This window comes from Vidua chalybeata, chromosome 11, assembly GCF_026979565.1.
Source record: "Vidua chalybeata isolate OUT-0048 chromosome 11, bVidCha1 merged haplotype, whole genome shotgun sequence".
In the NCBI taxonomy this organism is placed as follows: Eukaryota; Metazoa; Chordata; class Aves; order Passeriformes; family Viduidae; genus Vidua; species Vidua chalybeata.
In genome coordinates, this window is record NC_071540.1 from 1,776,871 (window position 1) to 1,796,990 (window position 20,120).

At 40.3% G+C, this 20,120-nt stretch overlaps 2 protein-coding genes and 1 long non-coding RNA gene across 4 annotated transcripts in view; 1 reads left to right on the forward strand and 2 right to left on the reverse strand.

Annotated features, from left to right (window-relative positions):
- LOC128793524 (uncharacterized) overlaps window positions 1-20,120 on the reverse strand; it is a 64,599-nt gene that overhangs the window by 11,858 nt on the left and 32,621 nt on the right. The gene's annotated exons all lie outside the window — the stretch shown is intronic.
- Window positions 602-14,040, reverse strand: NAE1 (NEDD8 activating enzyme E1 subunit 1). Of its 2 annotated transcripts, XM_053952787.1 has the most exons (20): window positions 13,964-14,040; window positions 11,911-12,014; window positions 11,760-11,820; window positions 10,853-10,883; window positions 10,190-10,261; window positions 9,807-9,886; window positions 9,132-9,241; window positions 8,688-8,797; window positions 8,033-8,095; window positions 7,739-7,802; window positions 6,564-6,655; window positions 5,251-5,310; window positions 5,030-5,163; window positions 4,829-4,904; window positions 4,542-4,581; window positions 3,485-3,571; window positions 2,476-2,568; window positions 1,948-2,062; window positions 1,826-1,875; window positions 602-848 (listed from the first exon to the last, which is right to left on the reverse strand). In XM_053952787.1, the coding sequence occupies exons 1-20, from the start codon at window positions 14,017-14,019 to the stop codon at window positions 739-741; spliced, it is 1,608 nt and encodes a 535-aa protein (XP_053808762.1). In that variant the 5' UTR covers window positions 14,020-14,040; the 3' UTR covers window positions 602-738. The 2 variants fall into 2 exon arrangements, with proteins under 2 accessions (XP_053808762.1, XP_053808763.1); XM_053952788.1 differs by lacking the exons at window positions 11,760-11,820; window positions 13,964-14,040 and having other exon boundaries at window positions 11,911-11,977.
- LOC128793530 (uncharacterized) lies at window positions 14,079-16,504 on the forward strand. The gene is made up of 2 exons (XR_008432827.1): window positions 14,079-14,188; window positions 16,038-16,504. It is a non-coding gene; the product is annotated as an uncharacterized LOC128793530 (long non-coding RNA).

Genomic DNA, 20,120 nt, shown 5'->3' on the forward strand with positions numbered 1-20,120 from the left:
AGATCCACACTCCCACCCAACTGGGTATCTGCAAATTTACTGAGGGTGCTCTCAATCCCTACCTCCAGATCATCAATTAAGATGTTAAGCAGGACCAGCCCTGGAGAACACCTTTCAATGCAGCTCAATTTGCATACTCTGCAGTTGGAGGCTGCAATGCCCCCGCAACAGAAAGAGCTGCCATCCCTTGGCACTGGCCACACACACAGGTGCAGGATAAAAACCCTTTTACTAGGTGAATATGGCTGACAGAACTGAGCTTTCAGGCACACACTCCCTTTCCCTAATGACCCTGAACTCATTAAAAGGTATTTCAGCTTCCAGCTCTTTGCACCATTGGATCATCAGACCATCAGAGCTCCACCAGCCTCTCTCATCCTTTTGCGCCTTCTCCCCACTCAAGCTGATGAGCAGCTTTTATAAGAAAAATGCAGTTCTACTGCCAACAAGGTGAGCCAATTTGTAAATGCAACTACCCTGCCAAAAACAGCTACTGCCTTTTTATTTCAGAGGTGAGTAAAAAAATTCTAGATTTTAAAAAACTGTCATGATATAGTATGATTTTATTTGTCCTCAGGAAACAACAACAACAAAAAGAAGATAATTATAAATAAAGAAACTTTAATTGATTAGAACAGTCCAGTCAGTGGCAGAACACCACAGTATTTACAGAACTGTAAAAACTGTAAATACAGCAGCAGCAGCAGTGCCTGGAGGCATCAAATTCAAGAGCTTCTCCTACAGCTGGAAAGTTGCTGAAGTCTGTGACACTCCACTGTAAATAAAGGTGTTATTAAAAATTACAAACTGCCCTGTAATGACTTTGATAACTTCCTGTGCAGCAGCTCCTGCAAAAGGGAAGAAAAAACAGAAGGCAGTTAGCAGGTCATATTTAAACTACAGTAAAATAATGTTACTTATCTAGAAGTGCCTACACTGGAATTATTTCAGAAGTGCCTGATAAATCTCCTAGGAGGCAAAAATGCCCTTCAGTACTTCCCACTATAAAAGAATATCAGAAAGCTGCTACTTCAAAAGTTAGTTTTGCATACACTTTCCCTCCATGTACAGACACACAGAGTAAAATGGGTGAGCACACAGACCCATTCAAGTTGCAACCTCTCTCATCTGAGAAGCTGAATTAAAAAAAAAAAATGTAAAACTTAACTGCAAACTAAACTGAAGGGTCACTTCAATGTGATCTCTCTGAGTTTTCCTGTAGTAAGAAACATTCTGTAACTTCTTCAGAAGTTACCTTTATGTATACCAAATTTTGCTTTATCAGAAAAAAATTCTTAAATATGCAGAATATATAATACATAATTATCTTCAGCACAGCATGAAACCAAATAAAAAAACTACGTTAATTGATGTATCAGTTTTGGGCATCCATTAAAATATACTAGCAGGTTGAATGAAGGTAAGAATCCAAGGCTACTTATATTTCATACATCTCTAACATAAGTGTACTATGTTAAAAGAAGATATGTACTGCACTAATTTTAAAATTACTATAATTATCACTTTCCTTAAAAAAAAAAATTAAGCCTCTTTCCATCATTTCATTTCTTAACACATTTTGAAGCTTGAAGAGTTAATGTATTGCGATGGTTTTGAAGTTTATTTACCCTTGCTGCACTCACTCACTCTAAATGTACCTTAAGAGGTCACATCTGGAGAATGAAAGGGACGATTGTGTCCTACTGCCATCTGTGACTGCAGCCTGTGATTGCAGCCTTTGCTCTGAGAGTCCAGAGTAATTAAGGCAGCAGAGTTGTGGCTCAGCAGGCTGCTGTTTGTGTGGCCCTGGGAGTGCCACTCTTACCTCCCATGAAGGCAGCAACAGCGTGAGGCTCGGCAGCTCCGTAGCGACAACTGCACAGGAAAGGAACAGTCACAAACTGCCTGGCAGTTTTACCAAAGCCACATCTCAACAACAACACTTACAACTCATGCACGTAGTCATCTTTCACCACTACGGACAACCCATGTTCTTGGAGGAAACCAGTAAGGCATGATTTTAGCTTTCCAATATCATCTTCCACCTGGTAGTTGTAGACACCTGGAAAATAAATCAACTGTTTCATCACACAACTGTAACATCACAGTTAAAGCTAATGGGTTTAAATGGCAGCCTAAATATTTTGTTTTCCTAAAGTTTCTAAGCCAATTACTGTGTTATTAGTACTAGACTAATAATAATTGAATATTCTGTTGATACTTCTCATGATGGACAAATTACTGCATAGCTGAACTGATTCATAGTCCACACAACCCCTTAATGATACCAGTTCAGATAAATTCCTTAAGTTCCCAAAGAAAAAAAAAACTACCTCTAATTTTCACATTCCTAAAGTTGTATTACTATGGAAACAAAACCAGAACTAATGTTTTTGCAGTTTAAAACTTGAACTACGGTAACTATTGGACCTTTATACTTCTTTTTATGATGTGAAGTAACTATTATTAACATACCTGGGTATCTGCCATGCTGCTTGTAAAACCTATCAACAGCCCTCAGCATCAAGTACAGCACTATTTCATTGTCTGGGTTATCCATATGGGAAACTGAAAACAGCAAGAGAACTGGTTAGCTGGTGCAGATGGAATGGAAAAAGCAAGGTTTTGAATTCCCTGAAAACAAATGGTAAAATCTGGTGTAGAAAGAAACCTTAATGAATACAACCTGTGACAGAATCTTAATCAAACAGCTGTCAGATACACAATTTTGCCTCCAAAGTTTATGACAAAACCATATTTTATGTATTTAATATAAACTATACAGTGAAGAAACTCACATTTCAATTCTGGCAGCTGCTTTAATTTAAATGGGTATTCCTTAGTTATAATTTTGGGATTTTAAACACATGCTTTAAGTATTGTCTGTAATGACTGTAATTATAAAACAGGTCTTAAATCCCTTACCACACAGCACAGTAGTGTTTGTAATACTAACTGCTACTTATATCCAGCTCAAAAAAAACCCCAACAAAACAGGGCAATATAAAAAGCAAAAGCAATATTAAGTAACTAGTTTGTTAGTTCACATCCTAAAGAGATAGGCTGAAAGGGGTCAAGATAATTATTTTAATTTGGTCAGGTTAAAGCACCTTCTCAGCTCTGTCAGAAATAACTGAGCTACAGAAAAGAGAAGTTTGAAAAAAACCCCAGTGTCTTATTTATAGAGTACTACAAGTAAAATCCACAAGAAAACAAAAGCTGAAACATGCATCAATCTGTAAGGTCATTTTTGTAATTTCAAAATCAAATTGAATTCAACATTCTAGATCTAAATCTCCACACCTGTAGTTGAGAGACATATTCCTTATGCTAAGAACTTATTTTAATTCACCAAAGACTTTGTGACATTCCAAATGATAAAACTGCATAATGCAGCAGAACATGTAGCTTACGTTTCCTTTTCCTCACCAAACCACTCCAAGTTGGAAATGCAGTGAGGTTTGTGGCAAGCAGCAGTACTTACTGATTGCATCCCTGCTGCAGGAGTTGGGGCTGTGCTCCTCAGCCAGCGAGCGGCAGCGCACCACGTGCAGGAAGGCGGCGTTGCTGCCTGGGCGTGGGGACAAGGAGAGATTGCCCCATCAGTGCCACCGCTCACTACAGCTCTGTCTCACTGCCATGTGACATGGGAAAGGCTACAACTTAAAAGCATTTCATTGAACACTTCCCTGTTTCTTCTCAGCCTGCAGTAATAAAAACCTGTTTAACTACCTTTAGGTCGATGGTCAGGAGAGTTTTAGGGAAATAACTTCGTGTGTGGAATCTCCTTTTATCTGCCAAGTTAATGTAACAGCTACACCACAGCAATTCATCAGTCACAGCCACCACGTTTCCCTCTTCCAGGCTGCAAATCAACATGGTTCTTTCCATCTTCCACTACATCTAACACTGCCTCACATGTTCTCAATTAATATTTTACCAGCACAGCCATGAGCTGGAAAATGTCCTTTTCCAGTATCATTGCTATGAACCAACCCAGGGTGCAATTACAACCTAGCACTGAAAAAGGAGCAACTGGGAGGTTCCCAAATGCTTTACCAATGCAGGGCAGCACGCTCTTGGCTCTGTGCTTACAGGGGAGCTTTCCAGCTCTGAGGAGCCTCAGCCAGGCTGCTGCTGGAGACATGTACACATCCAGGACAGACACAGCCTGAAGTGCCATCAACTGAGTTACAACTTTTCAGACTACCTCAAGTCTGCAGACTTCACACTCTGAAACCAGTACCCCAGCATGGGCAAGAGTGCTCAGGTACTTGTCACAGAAAGCAGAAGGCAGCTGCTCCCTGTTGTTTGGAGGGAAAAGATACATCATTTTAAAGCCAACCTTTACAGACTCACTCCTGAGAGATGCTGAACATCTGCTACTACATCCTCAAACTAAGTGGTTTGAAGGATGCAAACCACCTAGTACTTAAAAAAAAATTCAAATATTGACTTACTGCTTAATAACTACATAATTCAAAAGTTTTTGATTATTTGATCATTTGCATAAAACCAGAACAGAATCCAAGCATACTCACAGAACAATTTCAATTCTCTCTCTGAAATAGACTCAGGTGCCTAAAAGAGAGAATATACTCGTTCCAGTACACACAATGGCCAGAGAATTCCTGCTTTCACATATATATTAATATATTTATTGTGAAATAACTAGTTACTAATGTACAAAAAAAAAAAATCTTAAATTGTAAAGAGTATATCCCTGTATGCATTTTACTTTTATACGATCAAACCAAATTCATAAATAAAGCAGATACTTCACAGATACTTAATTCCATTAAAAGAATGGCCATAGGTTTGCACTCACCTTGCCCAGGGACTGTAACAATTTAGCAGCATGGCTCCCCACAGCAGCAGTATCCTTCTTTGCTTTCTCACGGTATCTGGTAATAATGAGAAATAAATTACAGCAGAAAGCCATCCACTCCACACTGAGGGCAATCTTTTTTTTTTTGTTTCACATTATAAAGACAAAATACAAGCCACATGAATGGAGTTGTCTACTTACACATTTTGCAATTTGATGAATTTATTGGAGTCTGCCATCATATCAGGAATGGTGCCTCGGACAGGCAAGCTTCCTTGCCCTTCATTTGCCACAAATTCTTTTAAAGCTCGAACCAAAATCCAGAAGGAAGATGACTACAAATGCACAAGAGACAGTCATGTACACAGATGTTATTTACAATGCTTTTTCTACATTTAAGTCTTACCCTTAACTATTCATACCTGCTCCGTGAGTTTTAGGCAGCAATTATCATTAAAAAGCTCTTCAATGCCTCTTGGAATCTATGAAAATAAGTAAATTTGGTTTGTAATTCCTTGACTTTTGATTTCTTGAATTATCTCATCACTCACTACATAGGTGAGCCAACTCCAAGCGACCTCAGAGTTTCACAGCAAATCTCCTCTGAACCCTACAGAGTCAGAGCTGCTCACACACATTTCAAACAGCAGCCCTGCCCAAGAGCAAGGCAATGCTTCTGAGCAAGATCAATGTCACAAACAAAATCTCACCTGACTTCCATCTTTGACAGAGAAGATTTAAAGAACTGCAGCAGCAACTGCCCACCCTCCCTCTTGGGGCAGAGCAGCCGAAACACCAGAGAAGGGGGCTACAAAAGTCAGTGTTTTAGTCAGAATTCTTAACTGCTGCAAGTCAGTCTGGTACATAATCTCAAATAAATATTATTATCCTGGGCCATATCTTGTGGTGGCTTGGATGACAGCCACAAGTTTTACCTGCTGCTTTCTTGGGAGACTTAACATGACCATCCAAGCAAGGATCAGCACAGTTCAAAACAAAAGAACATAATCTAGGAAGAATCACAGAATGTGCTTTTGCCCTATGTAGCCTTTGCAGTTTACCCCAGATGAGAAACTAAAGAAATCGGAGCTTAATTTTAAACCACAAGTTATGAGGTCAGGATTATGTAAGAAATAATGAAAACATCACTTCTAATGCCTTTAAGCTTGACCAGTTTATGAAGGGAATTTTGTAGTAAGTTTCTTCAAGAGGAAAGAAGTAAATTTATTTTATCAAGAGTCCCATGCAGCCCTTCAGTTCTACCGAGAATAACTACTACAGCCCCTGGCTTCAATACAGCACAATTTCAGTAACTGCTCTCAGTCTCTCTCACACCAGTGTATTTAAATCGGCATCAGTCACACCTCTCGCTGCTAAATCCTTGCAATTGTACCCAGCATTGCACAGTTTTTTACAGACTGAACTGTAGAAGTCAGACAAGAACTCGCTGATGCACTCTGGGTGCTGACTCATTCTAGACTTGAATTCAAGTCTGCAGGAGGGAAATGCAGATTTCCTGCAAGAGCAAGGGAGTAAGAGAATTTCCATAATCCCCATCTCCAGCTAGTCTAGGTCTACTTAACTACACAATTTCAGTTCTAACATTGTACTAATCCCCTTTTAGCTAAATATAAATGTTACAAATTGAATTTCTGTCCTAAAACTGAATAATATATTCTGAGAAAATGAGGCAGTTGAAATTGCTTCAATTTTATCACAGAAATGCTTATTTTACCTCTGTACGATTTAATGCTGTATTCACATTTTTTATAGCTTCCTCAAAGTTTTCCTCATCTTCTGGGGTGCCATTGTCATTCTTTAAGATACCTTATTAAAAAAAAAATTAAAACGCGTAACTGTTTGAATTGCATCTCATCATTTATGTCTTATCAAGAGAGCAGACTGGCTTTGGATGTATTTGCGGTGTAACAGCTACCAGCAAAAAATAAAAAGAAAAATAAATCACAAGAAAAAAGATCAGATGTAATTATAAAGCTAACTCCATCTAAATTCTACATATGATTCATTTTCCTGGGATGTTAAGTAGAAATTACTTAGCACAAAAGCACTGGTTTATTTGTGTAAGAAGGATATAATGAAGTTTCATAAGCACTAAATTAACAATTCAACTCTCCTTCCCATGCCAGTCATGTTTTGGTGGGGTTTTTGGATCAAATTTGGCAAACACGTATGCATCCACAGATCAAGCCAGCCAGGGAAGGGCCTCCTTTAAAAATCTGACAGAACCAAAGACAATTACTATGGATCAGATCTGCTCCTTATCACAGCTTGGGGATAAGGACCTCTTCAAATTTGCACACAGGCCATCTTCAAGTGAGGAAATACAAAAAATTCAGTCAATGGTGTTTTTATACAATCATTTAAGACAATGCATGTAGATCTTAAAAATGCCACATGAATTTTAGCACCGTGAAAAGGTATTAGACTGAAACCCCTGCAAAATGAAGTAATTCACACACTGGTTACAGCGCAGTCAGTGCTGCAGAACCTGGCCATACAGAGGTGAATGATTACCAAGTGTCTGATGGGTCAATGGACACACCAAATACTTGCAGAATAACAATTCCAGTGTCAAAAGCCATTTGCTTTCCTCTTTATCACATTTTTAACAGAATTTTCTCTTAAGGCCTTTGCTCCCACCCAAATCAAAACTTAGATCCAACACTCTGGATCTTAAACAGCATAAAACATTGACAACAAACATTTATAAGCAAGTCTGGCATCTTAAGATGCACCTGTACAAAACAATAATTTAGCAGAAGAATCATACAGTATACACCAGCATATCTCTCATGAATTAAACTTGAGAGAACTAAGGATTACTTTTCAGGTACCACCTTGTATCTATTTCTGCCAGCAGGAATAAGGGCCCCCTGGGACATGAATTACCTTGCCGAATCAGTTCTTTGAAGGCTTCTTTCTCTTTGTAACTCTTAGGCAACTGTTCACTTTTCTAAATGTGAAAAACACAAAGAGATTTTTGTCTTTAAAATGCCTACTAGTAAGCTCACTGTGTTCAGTCTGCTGAACTCCAGGAGTCTGTCATTGCTCACACAATCACTTGTATTTCAATTAGTAATCTTTTTTTATGATTCCACCTTTGGCAGTTACACACTGCCAAAATAATTAACTACTTCAGAAAAGACAGACCAATAATAGTAATTATACAGTTTTTCAACATACCTCATTGAACCATTTTGTGAGATACTTGGCTACAATCACAATCCATGGGGTATGGCTGTGGTCCTGTAATTGAACAGTGGAGAAATCTTTGTCAGGTTGAGAAAAGATAAAAAATAGGAAACAAATTAAAAACCTATTTTGAATGTAAACTCCAAATATCCTTTCCACTACTCTAAAGACACGGGACATGTTCCAGATTTTGGTTCAGCCAAAATGTTCTTTAAGTACTATAAAAGAAATTATCAAATTATTATTACTTTACTTAAAAAAGGGTGAGCCAAATTCTCCAATATTTTTCTGGAGTGGAATTTATGCTATGCACAAACACCCACAGTGCAAAGCTCTGCAACAATAGGTTCACTATAAAAATTAAAAAATAAATTCCAAAAGAGGGTGTGAGGGGGTATTCAATCTAACAAAATATCAAGTTGTCCAAGAATACTCTTTGCTTCCTAAAACCCCCACCTGCTTAAGGTTTAAATAGACTGGAATATTTGGGGCAGAGGCAAAAATAGTTCCTCGTGACTGATTCTAGAGCTGGTTCTGTTCAGATGAGACTTGGCACCAGAGACATCTGGCAAGAGCCATTTTCACAGGATCCATGCCTGTATATCTGCATCTGTCCTGGGGAACACAGTGCAAACCACACACCAACCTTTTTGTCCATACGCTCCAAGTCATAATCCTGAACGTGTTCTGTCAGTTCTGGAAATGGTTTGTCCAGTCTTAGATCTTCTAACATATTGTCAGGGTGAGATTCAACAACTGTGAAAAAATGACACAACTCATTTCTCAGCTTTATGTCTGGCCTTCAAAACAGAGCTACACAAATACAGGATCACCTGCTACTTTCAGAGCTTGATTCTCAAAGTAAGTGTTCTGTGTAAGTCACCCATAATGTCAGGATAATCCCCAATTTTACTATTTGCTGCAGTCCATAATCCCCATGCATTCCTAAAGGAATGCAAACTACCTAAGACTTAACAAATACTAAATATGTCACAAGATGAAAAAAGACAAACAAAAAAACGCAAAGTGATGTAAGTTATTGAAGCTTTAAACCTTCCAGAGAAGTCTTTACCTCAGCATACCCTCTAACCTGTATGTTCTTTAATCACAACTCTCATGTAACCGACCAGCCCATAGGTCCTGCAGACCAGCAGAGGAATGCTGGAATTCCAGAGAACTTCAGCCAGGCGCAACAATGTACTGTAAGGAAAACCATGCTTTTTTCAGATCTACAGAAGACAACAATTAACTATAAAGTTAACTCCTGCACCAGTTACTCTGTGAGAGAGTCCTCTCATAAAACTTCTCTACTATCATCATGATCCTAAGCACATACGGTGATTAATTTCATACAGGAATTTACAGTGAGTTGGAAAAATATTCATCCATTATCTTACTTATGTCTCATTCCACCCTTCCAAATGCTCCAAGTATCAAATAAAAAGCTTTAATGTGTTATGAGAGAGAAATAAAGAATTAGATCCATGTACTGCAGAGTCCTAACTTTGAGCAGAGGCAGTTCCCATCAGAGGTACAATAAGGTCTCTAGAAAATGCCATCACTGGCTGTAATTTTCCTTCACAATGACAGAGTTCTGTTCTGCTTAAATTTTTCTGCAAGGAAGTGCCTGCGCATAAATGTGCACACACACACACACACATATATATATATATATACATCTACAAATATATAAATATATATCTATTAATAAACCTGCTTTCACAACTGAATGAAAACAGGTAATTCAAACTTAGGTAATTCTTACCTTTCTGGCAGTTGTGTTGCAACCACTAAGTTAAACCGATTAAAAAAGGAAGGATCATCGTCTAAAAGTTTTTCTGGACTCTAAATAGGGGGAAAAACGTATGTCAAGGAATATTGAAAATTTCTAAGTACAGAGCAAGTCTACTGAATATGAAATGTTAAGTGTAAGTTATAAAATTAAGATGAAGTTACAAAATAGTGTTTGAAATACATTAAGTGATTTTTTGTTTGAAAAACAAACAAATGATTTAACTTAAGATCATCTTTCTCAAATGTTGTTTTATCCTGAATTTATTTAAACTGCAACATCACAAAGCAACACAGAGCTGTTATTACATTTTTGTCACACTGTATAACACATAGTACTAATTTAGGAAGACAAACCTCTTCAACAAAGTTTCCAGTAACATCACTATTCAATTCCTGCAAGAGCTCCATGGCACTCTGGGCACGATTCTGTTTCAGAGCAATCAAAATGAAATGTAGTTTACAAAGTGTATGAGTACTACATAATGCCACGTGCTAACAATGCCAAACCAAGCAACACCAACAAAACAACCCCAGAAAACACCCCACAACAAAGCTCATTATAAGTTAAGGCTCCTTACTCCAAGCCTTGCACATCTGAAGCAAAAATGCACCCCATAATAACAGGCACTTCATTTGAGAGCATTTTCTGTAATACCATTTTAAAAAGACAAATTGTGAGACAGCTATTTCCTAATTTCCAGTTTCATTACAGAATTTCCAGGAGTTATCTATGCCTCTCGTACTCTGTGGTTTTGTTATATTTTTTCCCCATTCACCTCTCTACTCTTAGCTTTACTCCTTCAACCACAATGGTCTTATACCTTATCCTTCCATAGATTTTAACCTTAAGTTCTCACTTATGAGCAACTGAAAAGTAAACATGGGGAATTTTACTAAATAATAAGCAGACTTTAACCTATACACATATGCTTTTAGCATTATTCATAATACCACGTTTAAATACTCAACACTTCCATGCTTTCAATACATGTAAACTGACATTTATTATCTCCTTACCTGACCAATATGGCTTTTTTGTAGAAAGAAACTGAAATGGAGACAAGAGAATTACATGTGAACTTTTATTCTGAAGAAAGAACAGCACTGAAGTTGCAGTTTGTTCTGCAGAATATGCTGCTAACTCTTATACACAACAAACCACTTTCCCCCTTAAATCTGCTTTTTCTCACCACTGTTGTATTCTCCTCAGAAACAGTTTCTTAAGAAATCTTTTCAATTCCCAAGCCATAAATGTGAAATACACAACATGCCAAACTTCTCTAGAAGACAGGATCATGCTGCAGGTTCTTTCTCACCAGGCTAATCAAAGACCCACTAGCACTGATTTCCTCATATAATGGAGTATCCTACCCCTGTAGGTATCTATGTGCACCGTAACAGAACTTGATCAAGAATTAGTATGCAAATCATTTTTACAGGATTTGCAAACATCTTCTTACCTTTGCCCCTGCTGCACTGAGCCTTTCAAAGCTATGAAAGCTAATAAATGTCCAGCAGTCACAGCGGCACAATGACTAATGAGAATTAAGTCATCTGCATCACCAGAATTAGGGAAAATATACTGAACTACACTGAAACACAAGCACTGTCATAGCTCAAGACTACATCAAACAAGTTAATTTTCACTCTTTTTATATTGAGTAGATCATTGTCCTTATAAACTTGACATGCAAAGCAAACAGACCTGTAAAGTCCAAACCCAGCAAGTAAAATAATTTACAGCTAATATCAAAATGACTGTGCATGCTGTCTGTCACCAACCTCCAAACCCACAAAAGAACTAGAGAAACACAAAGTGGCTTTTAAAAGAATCTTACAGGGCTTCTTAGCAAATATAGAGATAGCACTACCTATGAAACTCTGTCATTTCTCAATTTGTAACTGAAATCAGTAAAAAACCTACTTATTTCCAACATCTTCTCCAGAGACTCGATTCCCATCGACAATTGTAAACGAACCAATACCTTTGGGGGGAAAAACCTCCTATGAATAACTTGGCATCATCAAGCTATCAGATACATCACAAACAAGAGACAGAAGAGATATCTACTGACCTGGCAGCACCAAGTTTTTGAGTATTTCAGTTCCTGTTGCTGTTGCATTTATCACACAAACATGGGCAGATTCCAACGCTTCTTGGCCATGGTCACCCCACAGTCTGTATTGGGAGGGAAACCAAAAGGCAATGAAGTTACTGAACTTCAGATTGCACAGCCAATATAAACAAATAACAATAACAATAACAAAAAAAAAAAAAAAAAAAAAAAAAAACAAAAAAAAAAAACAAAAAACAAAAACAAACAAACAAACAAACAAACAAAAAAAAAGACAAATGGAAGGCTGGTGTGCTATGTGCCACTGCTGAGGACCTAAACAGCACTAACCAAAGTAAACATCCTTAAGGAAACTTACTGTGAAAACTCTGAGACTTTCCAAAGAGCACTTTCCCTGACATTTAATTTTCTCCAACTTTACACCATACGCATGCACACACCTCTTTCTCTTGGAACATACTTTAACTTTTTAAAAACCAGAATGGGTTAAAGCAGTCCTTGCCCAAATGCCAAACATTCTGTTTTCCTAAGTTTTATAACAGATAATAGAATTTTATATGTATTTTGAAAAATTTCTCATACAAGACACTGAAACACACAGGAGACAGAAATCAGTCTTGTTGAGTCTTGTACTTCAGACCCCTAGAGAACAGCACTGCGGCTGAGATCAGGCTGGGACTGTCCTGGGTCACATGTCCTGCTGATTTCACTGGGATGGTAACTCACAGAATTTTCAGGGTTGGAGGGGGCCTGTGGAGGTCACCCAGTCCAAGCTCTGCCCAGACAGGGTCACCTGGAGCAGGTGACACAGGAGCATGTCCAGGTAGCTTTAGAATGTCCCAGAAAGGGAGACTCGTTAGCCTCCCCGGGCATCTGCTCCAGGGCTCTGCCCCCTCCAGGAAAACAAATTCTTCCTCTTGTTGGGATGATTTTTTTTGTGTTTTAGTTTAGGAAAACTGCTCCTTGTCCTGCTGCTGGGCATCACCCAAAAGAGGCTTGCCACACCCTCTTACACCCACTTTTGAGATATTTCTATGCACTGATGAGATCCCCTCTGGGCTAACCAGGTCCAGCTCCCAGTCTCTCCTCACCAGAGGTGCTCCAGATCCCAAATCCTCTCTGTGCCCTCCACAGGACCCTCTCCAGCAGCTGCTTGTGGAAACATAACAGCCACACTGCAGACAGACACCCCTAACTCCGGTGCCGTTACCCTTCGCTGGTAACCCGGATCTTTTCTGCCCTTTCACAGAACCCAAGAATGGATCAGCCTGGAGGGGCCCAGAGGGGCTGCTCTGGTGGCACCTCCCTGCTCCAGCAGGGCCATCCCAGAGCACAGGGCACAGCAGTATGTCCATGTGGCTCTGCAATATCCCCAGGGAGGAGACTCCACAGCCTCTCTGCACCATCTGCTCAGGGCTGGGCACTGCCCAGGGCAGCAGTTCTGCCTCCTGGGCAGGGGCAGCTCCTGGGCTCAGGCCCTGCCCGTGGCTCTGGGCCTGGAGCAGAGCCTGGCTCCATCTTTTCAGCACACCTCCCTTTATATATTCATATATATACAGACAGAGATACATAATATAAATATTCAGAATATACATGTTTATATATTTATACATTATATTCTTATACAACAAACACTGTACAAATAACTTATATATCATATATAAAACATACAAAAATACCTACGTAGATACATATATCCATGTATCTCTATCACTCTTTGTGTATATACTTAAGATTATGTATGAATATACATATATAAAGGGCATATATATATATATATATATATATATATATATATATATGCCCTTTAATATATACTGTTAACTTATTGCATATCTACTGTCCGTGTGCCGGCAGAGCCCGCACGGCCCCGCCGGTCGGACACAGCTCCTGCTCCCCGCGGCTCCGCCGGGCCCGGCGCGGCCCCGGGGGCCTGTCCCCCGGAGCGACGCCGAGCGGGCCCGTGTCCGCCGCGGGCCGCCGGAGGTGCGGCCCCGCTCCCCGCTCGGCCGGGCGGTGCCGGTCCGTGCCGGGCGGTGCCCGCCCGCGGTACCTGAGCTGGCGATCGTAGCGCTGCTCCTTGAGGCCGGCCCGGCCCGGCCGCGCCATGGCCGCTGCTCCCGCCGCGCACGCGCGGGGCGGGTCCTGCCCTGCCCTGAGGAGCGGCCCCGGCCGCGGTGGCGCGCCCGGGCTGCGCGCTGGGACCGGCTGCGTCTGTGCCGCTTTCAGCCCTGGCTGACAGCAGCATCTGCACTGCTGAAGGCTCGAAGACGGCAAGGTCGGTAGCACCGGGAACTTCCCCCCTCACTCGCACCCGCCCCGTGTTCACCAACGCCGCCCTCGCCCTTCCCTGTGCCGCACCTGGGGACCCCCTCCGCACTATTTGCCGCCACATTTGCCGCCTCAGAGAGAACGGTATTAAACCCGGCCTTCTCCACATCAAAACTTTTAGCCCTAATAATAGTCACAATAGGACTAAACCCGCTCCCAGCAGCTTTCCTCCGCATCTCAACCCACCCATTCTTGAAAGCAATGTTACTCCTCTGCTCAGAGTCCGTTATCCACAGCCTGAACAGAGAACAAGAAAAATAGGAGGCCTACACAAAATGCTTCCAAGAACCACTCCATGCCTAACCGTCAGCAATCCAGCCCTCATGGGAACCCCACTGGTAGCAGGATTCCACTCAAAAGAGCTCATGGAAAGTTTTATAACATCCTACCTATGCCTCGGCACTACTCCTCATAAAATGTGGAGTATGTAAAATTTTGTTAAGAAAAGATGTTCCTTGCTGTCTGATCTTTGTAACTTGCAAACCAACAAGGAGGGAGATTTAATCTGCGAAACAGAGCGGCCAACAAGCTCTAGGTGATGTCCAGCTGTTAGAAACACAAATTCCTGGCCAGCAGAATTGCCCTGTTGAGGTTTGGTGCTGGACGTGTTCCAATGATCTCAGCCCTGGGAGGTTAACAAAGCTCGGGGAGAAGGATTTCCACCGATACTCGAGGAATGCAGAATTCAGGGGCCACGGGGACATTTGGCAGAACCCCCAGATAAGGAAGAAACAAATCTAGGCAACTCAGCAACTCTGTGGAATCAGCTCCGAGTGGGTAAAGGGGAATTCCGGCAGGGGCAGGTCAGGAGCACCAGTTCCTGGAGCAGCCCTCAGGAAAGCACCGAGCCAAAGGAGGAGAAAGGGAGAGCGTGGCAGCAATTAGCAGGAGGAGCGAGAGACTCATTAACCAACAGAAGAGAGAATACTAATTAATAAGAGAACTATGTAACCTGTAGCCAATGAACCTTCATGCCTTTGTTTGCTAAAATACATAAATAGGCAAAAGTATAGATAGTTGGGCTGCTTGATTTGTGGAACACCACCGAGCAAAAGGCTTGGCAACTCTGACATAAACAATCAGTGTCTCTCTCAAGTGTGTATTTACTGGCTGTTGCACAGTAATGGATCCACTTTGATCAACAGTGCCATTACCAGAATTTATGATCAAAATGGGCATTTCTCTGCATCTCGTAACACACTTTCTGTATGGACTTTTGAGGCATTTTCAGGCAGACTGAGGCAGAAGCCCTGAAGGTACCTGCAGTCAGGAAAATCTGGTAGGATATATTTTGCAGAGATGCTGCAAAATATATTATTGCAGTTATTCCTGCTTATTATGGAGACAAGAACATGTGAAATCTCTTGTGCCTATGTGCTTCTGTTACGAAGATCTTTCCATACAGATCAGCACTGGTTGGACTTTGACAATGTACAAAAAAGGAGAAAACTTTCCACACCTTAAAAAATTTCAACCAACATTTCTGGCACTAAGTTTCAACAACAAAAGAGAGGTCCTGAAATACCTGCATTGTTCACACTGATTTGTTAGTCCATATAGAGTCCATTATCCTTTTAATCTGCCTCTCTTCAGTAACTTCAGTTTTCTGTATATCTGCTGAAATGATGTACACAGCAGTGCATTATTACATGCAGTGGTTTACATCTTGCAAGTGATGTACTACAAAGCAGTGCTTCCTCTTTTATTTCCCATACACAGCATCTCCAGCAAAATTCATTTTTCAGGCGTTGTGGTTGTTGTGCCACAGTAAATACTTGCTTTTGTTGTCATTTCAGTGACCATTGCTGGATTTCAGGAACATTCTGTTTCCCAAAATCAAAAGCAGTCTCCTGTTCTTGGTCTCTGCTACACTGCTTAATCTGGAGAAACCATAAATTGCAAGAATTCATATGGAGGGGCTTGACAGCTGGCCTGCAAACAAAGCTGAGTTAGTAGAAGAAATAACAATTGATGATTTTCGAGTGTATCCATAGCAAGGAAGAAGACAAGGCCATCAGCATGGGAACAGATTAGAAAAGATCCATGAAAATTTTTGTAAGTTAGACTACGTGCATAAGAAAATGTGTATACATGCTTTATTAAATGTCTGTAAAACTTCTGCCAGTTATATTGATGTTAATTGCTTTGCACCAATGAATATAATAAGTTATTGTGATATAGTTAATGACTTAAGATCACACTTTGTTAAGAGTATATAAGTTGGAGAACATGTGAATAAAATATTTTTCTTCTTGGATCCTTATCACATGTGTGTGTGTGTGTGTGACGTCCAACCTAATGCTGACAAGTTAATATTTCAGGTTTAGTTCCAGAATGTAGTTCCCATACCTAATATAAGGCAGCCAAGTGTTTATAGCTTTAAAAGTCAAAAATAAGTAATAAAAAATGGTGTATGAAGCCTAGAGAACCAGGTGCCTCATTCCCCCTTTTCTGCCCCAATTTCCCAAGTATTCCTAATAAATTCCTTCTGTCCCCTTGGCCATCTTGGCCCATATTTGATTCAAGCTTTTTCTCTTGCATAGTTGTCTGTTAACCATATGCATGTCCTTTCTGTCCTTTTCTTCTTAATCCCTTCTTCACTTTGGCACCATTTTTTTTGTTTTCTACTTGATGCCAGGAGGAGATTCCCAGTTGAGTTTTTCCCTTGGAAATCTTATGACTCTCAGAAATCTCTAACTGTGGGAGAAGGATGACCACTTTCAGCTCCTGAAGTTCCAATGGCTGCATGAGAATCTCAATATATATCAATGTACATATATATCTATATGACCTCAATGTATCAATATACATATATATGTATATAATCTCAATATGTCAATATATATACAAAAGCCATCACATTTTTGTGTTTGCAAGGCAGAACTTGAGAATTTAAAAGTTGAAATTTCTGTGGTCAACCAAGAAATGTAAGCAGTCTGCTTCAAAAATAAAATACTAAAATATACAAAAAGTATCTGCAATGATTGTGCTTTTTAGTGTTTGGTGTTGGCAGTACACTGTTCTGCTTATATTTACTGTGTGGAGTATTTCTGTGCAGCTCCTGGGTTTGTTCAAAATGCCTTTAACACACATGTAAATAACAGATGCCAGCTCAGAGTAACCCCTGTGGGAGCTGCCAGCATCTGTGGTAGCAATGTAAGAGGAGAGAGGAGCTGCCTGGATAAACAGATACTCTGTCAAGAACCCAACGCACAGACAGGCTCTGGAGAGATGAATGTTTTATTTAACATTTCATCTGCTCCTACCCATGGTATGTGAATGGCTCAGAGTGTGCAGCCTGCACCCAAACTGGTGGGATTTCTAACCTGGCTTTGTTGGCATGCAGTGACACACCAGACACTCTGGGGTGCATTAAAGAAGACACATGACACCTTGTTCAAATGTGTCACCATGATGTCAGCAGATGTAATTGCCAAGTTACTTAATACACTTAGAGTGCCACTGAGCCATTCACCTTGGAACCAAATAACTCTTACTTCATCTTACATACCTTAAAATGCAGCTCTGCCCCTCTACAGTGATGCAGTAATATTTATCAGAAGCATTATCCTCAAGTGACATCTCCATGTGCAACAACCTCCCAACAACTCCAGACCTGTAGTATTACAGAGACATTTAACCTGAGAGATTAAAATCCCCAATTTCCTCAAAACTGCAAAGCTTAAATATGTCCAGCTTCAGTTCAGCATTCCAATCTTGGAGTTTTCTAACCATAATGGTTAGTCCTTATACAGGAATTTTAATAAAGAGAGCTCCAATTAAATCATAAAGAAAATTATTTCTATACATAAAGGTGGGGAACCTGAAGCATTCGTTGTTAGTTCTGTATCTCAACCTGGTGACAGGTTCAGAAGAACCCCTGTATTTGGGCTGCTGCTCTGTTCTCTCATCACTGCTGGCAAAGGATAATAAAACCCTAAGTGAGAAGGCTGAGGAAGACAGATTTCTGTTTTAAGGTAACTTGAAACATCTTACTGTAGTGATTTGAGTTACGTCTTCCTGTCACTCACTGCGAAGCAGACACTTCTGACATGGCATCACCCAGGAGAAATTTGTGGAAATCATGTCACTTTTAGCTCAGCCTTGGAGAAATCCACACCTTAAGCACCTACCACTCTGTTGTCCTCACTTCCATAAGTTCACAAGTGTGATGTAATTGTCCTGGATTCAAACTAGTAAAACAGAACAGAATTACATGATGACTGCAGCTTTTGAAGTGATAAATGATAATTTGAGGACAGAATCAGTAAAACACATTCCTAGAGTCAGCCAATATCCAGAGATATCAGGGTTAAAGAATAATGTGATATTTGTATAAGCAGCACTGTTACCTTATATTAAAGGAAAATTTAATATTTTCCTCATAAAGAAAGAAGGCTGACTTGGTTGGAAGCACATTAAGTTGTCATACACACACTGACTATCATTTACTAATGATATTCTACAAGCTAAAGTTTTATTCAGGCTCTCTTTCCTTTCGCCTCAGGTATTGTCATTCCCCCCTTCCACTTTTCTAAATCCACCCATTTAAACCTCCATTTTGTGGAGTCTGCTTCCTGCCACGTCTTCAGGATATTTTCACTGTCCCCGAGTTCTTCGTGTGCCATGTGTTTGTAGTCCAGATCTGCAGAGAGATGTGTGGGTTTGAGTGAGAAGATAAAAGCTGAAGGGGTCGATGGTGCCCAGTGCAGGTTGGGCACTGCAGTGCCACTGTGCCCTGTGGGCTCACCTGAGCCCAGTGTTGATGTTTCTCTTGAAAACAGTTGCTCAGCATTCTCTGTCTTGCACATGGACTTCCCCAGCTTATGGTCTGCTCTTTTAATGCACAAAATCCCTCTTTCATTTTTTTCCACTGTTGTGTTGGTATTTTTTGTACTTCTCCCTAGAGCAGCTTTCCTGACTCTGCATCTGAGTGGGTATTTTAAGGTTCTAATTCCAGTGTTGGGTGCCCACAAGGGCCTGTGTTCCCAGACTGTTGGGATGCAGCCGTACTCAGTGTCTGTGCCAGGGACCTGAGCGGGTCACAGCAGCTTGACAGGAACAAATTGAGGAGCTGACCTGAGTAAGTCTTTGTAGAACTCCCCTGTGGAGACCTTTGCAGCAGTTTACATCCCTCTGTGAGTGATTTAGCTGGCATCAGCAGCTCTAAAAGGTTTTATAGCTGACTATCATGGAAACCTCCTGAAAAAGAAAATTAATACTTACAAGGCAGTACAACAACATAAAAGTTGCATAAAATGCTCTTATTGATTTATTCCTTCCATATTCTTGATTGCATAATAGAAGAATCCCTATTTTTGTGTGCTATTGGCTTTGTGAAAATCAATATGTTTGGAAAATGTAGCCTTGACAGAGAGATTTCCTCAGATCTAACAAAATTACAATGAAGGAGCCTTTTTCCTTGCCCTAGAGATGTCTTAAGACAATTTACAGCTGCAGATTGGGTGTCTCATTGTAGCCTCTCCGTGGCTTTAGCAGGGTGCAGACAACTACTGGATCATTCCAGGTAACTGAGACTTCACAGATCAACTCCTTTCTCTGGAGTTCTGTCTCTGCTATGTTCTGTCCTTAATATAACCATGCTTTTAATTTTGTCCATTTAAAATGTTTCTTTAAAGTTGCAAAATTAAAATCAGATTGTCAATTCATCCTTACTTTGTTTGATTTGTACCTTGTTTAAAAATAGCACAAGAAGTTTTTTTCCAAGATGAGAATGTTCTTCATCTCATCTAAGCACCAATTGTGATTAATTACAGATCTGGTGAAAACACCATTTCTTTTTTGCAGCTGGCAGGAAGGTTTCAGAATAGAGGCACTGATGTTTCTCCCTGCAGAACAGAGATGTGAGACGGGCAGGT

What these genes read in the sequence shown, in the direction of transcription:
- NAE1 (XM_053952787.1), bottom strand. Translation starts at nt 14,019, where the DNA reads ATGGCGCGGCCGGGCCGGGCCGGCCTCAAGGAGCAGCGCTACGATCGC. An exon ending in CAAAGAACTGATTCGGCAAG is followed by an intron (nt 6,656 to 7,738) that starts GTAATTCATGTC and finishes TTTTTTAATAAG; the next exon opens with GTATCTTAAAGAATGACAAT. An exon ending in CAGCATTAAATCGTACAGAG is followed by an intron (nt 5,311 to 6,563) that starts GTAAAATAAGCA and finishes TTATTTTCATAG; the next exon opens with ATTCCAAGAGGCATTGAAGA.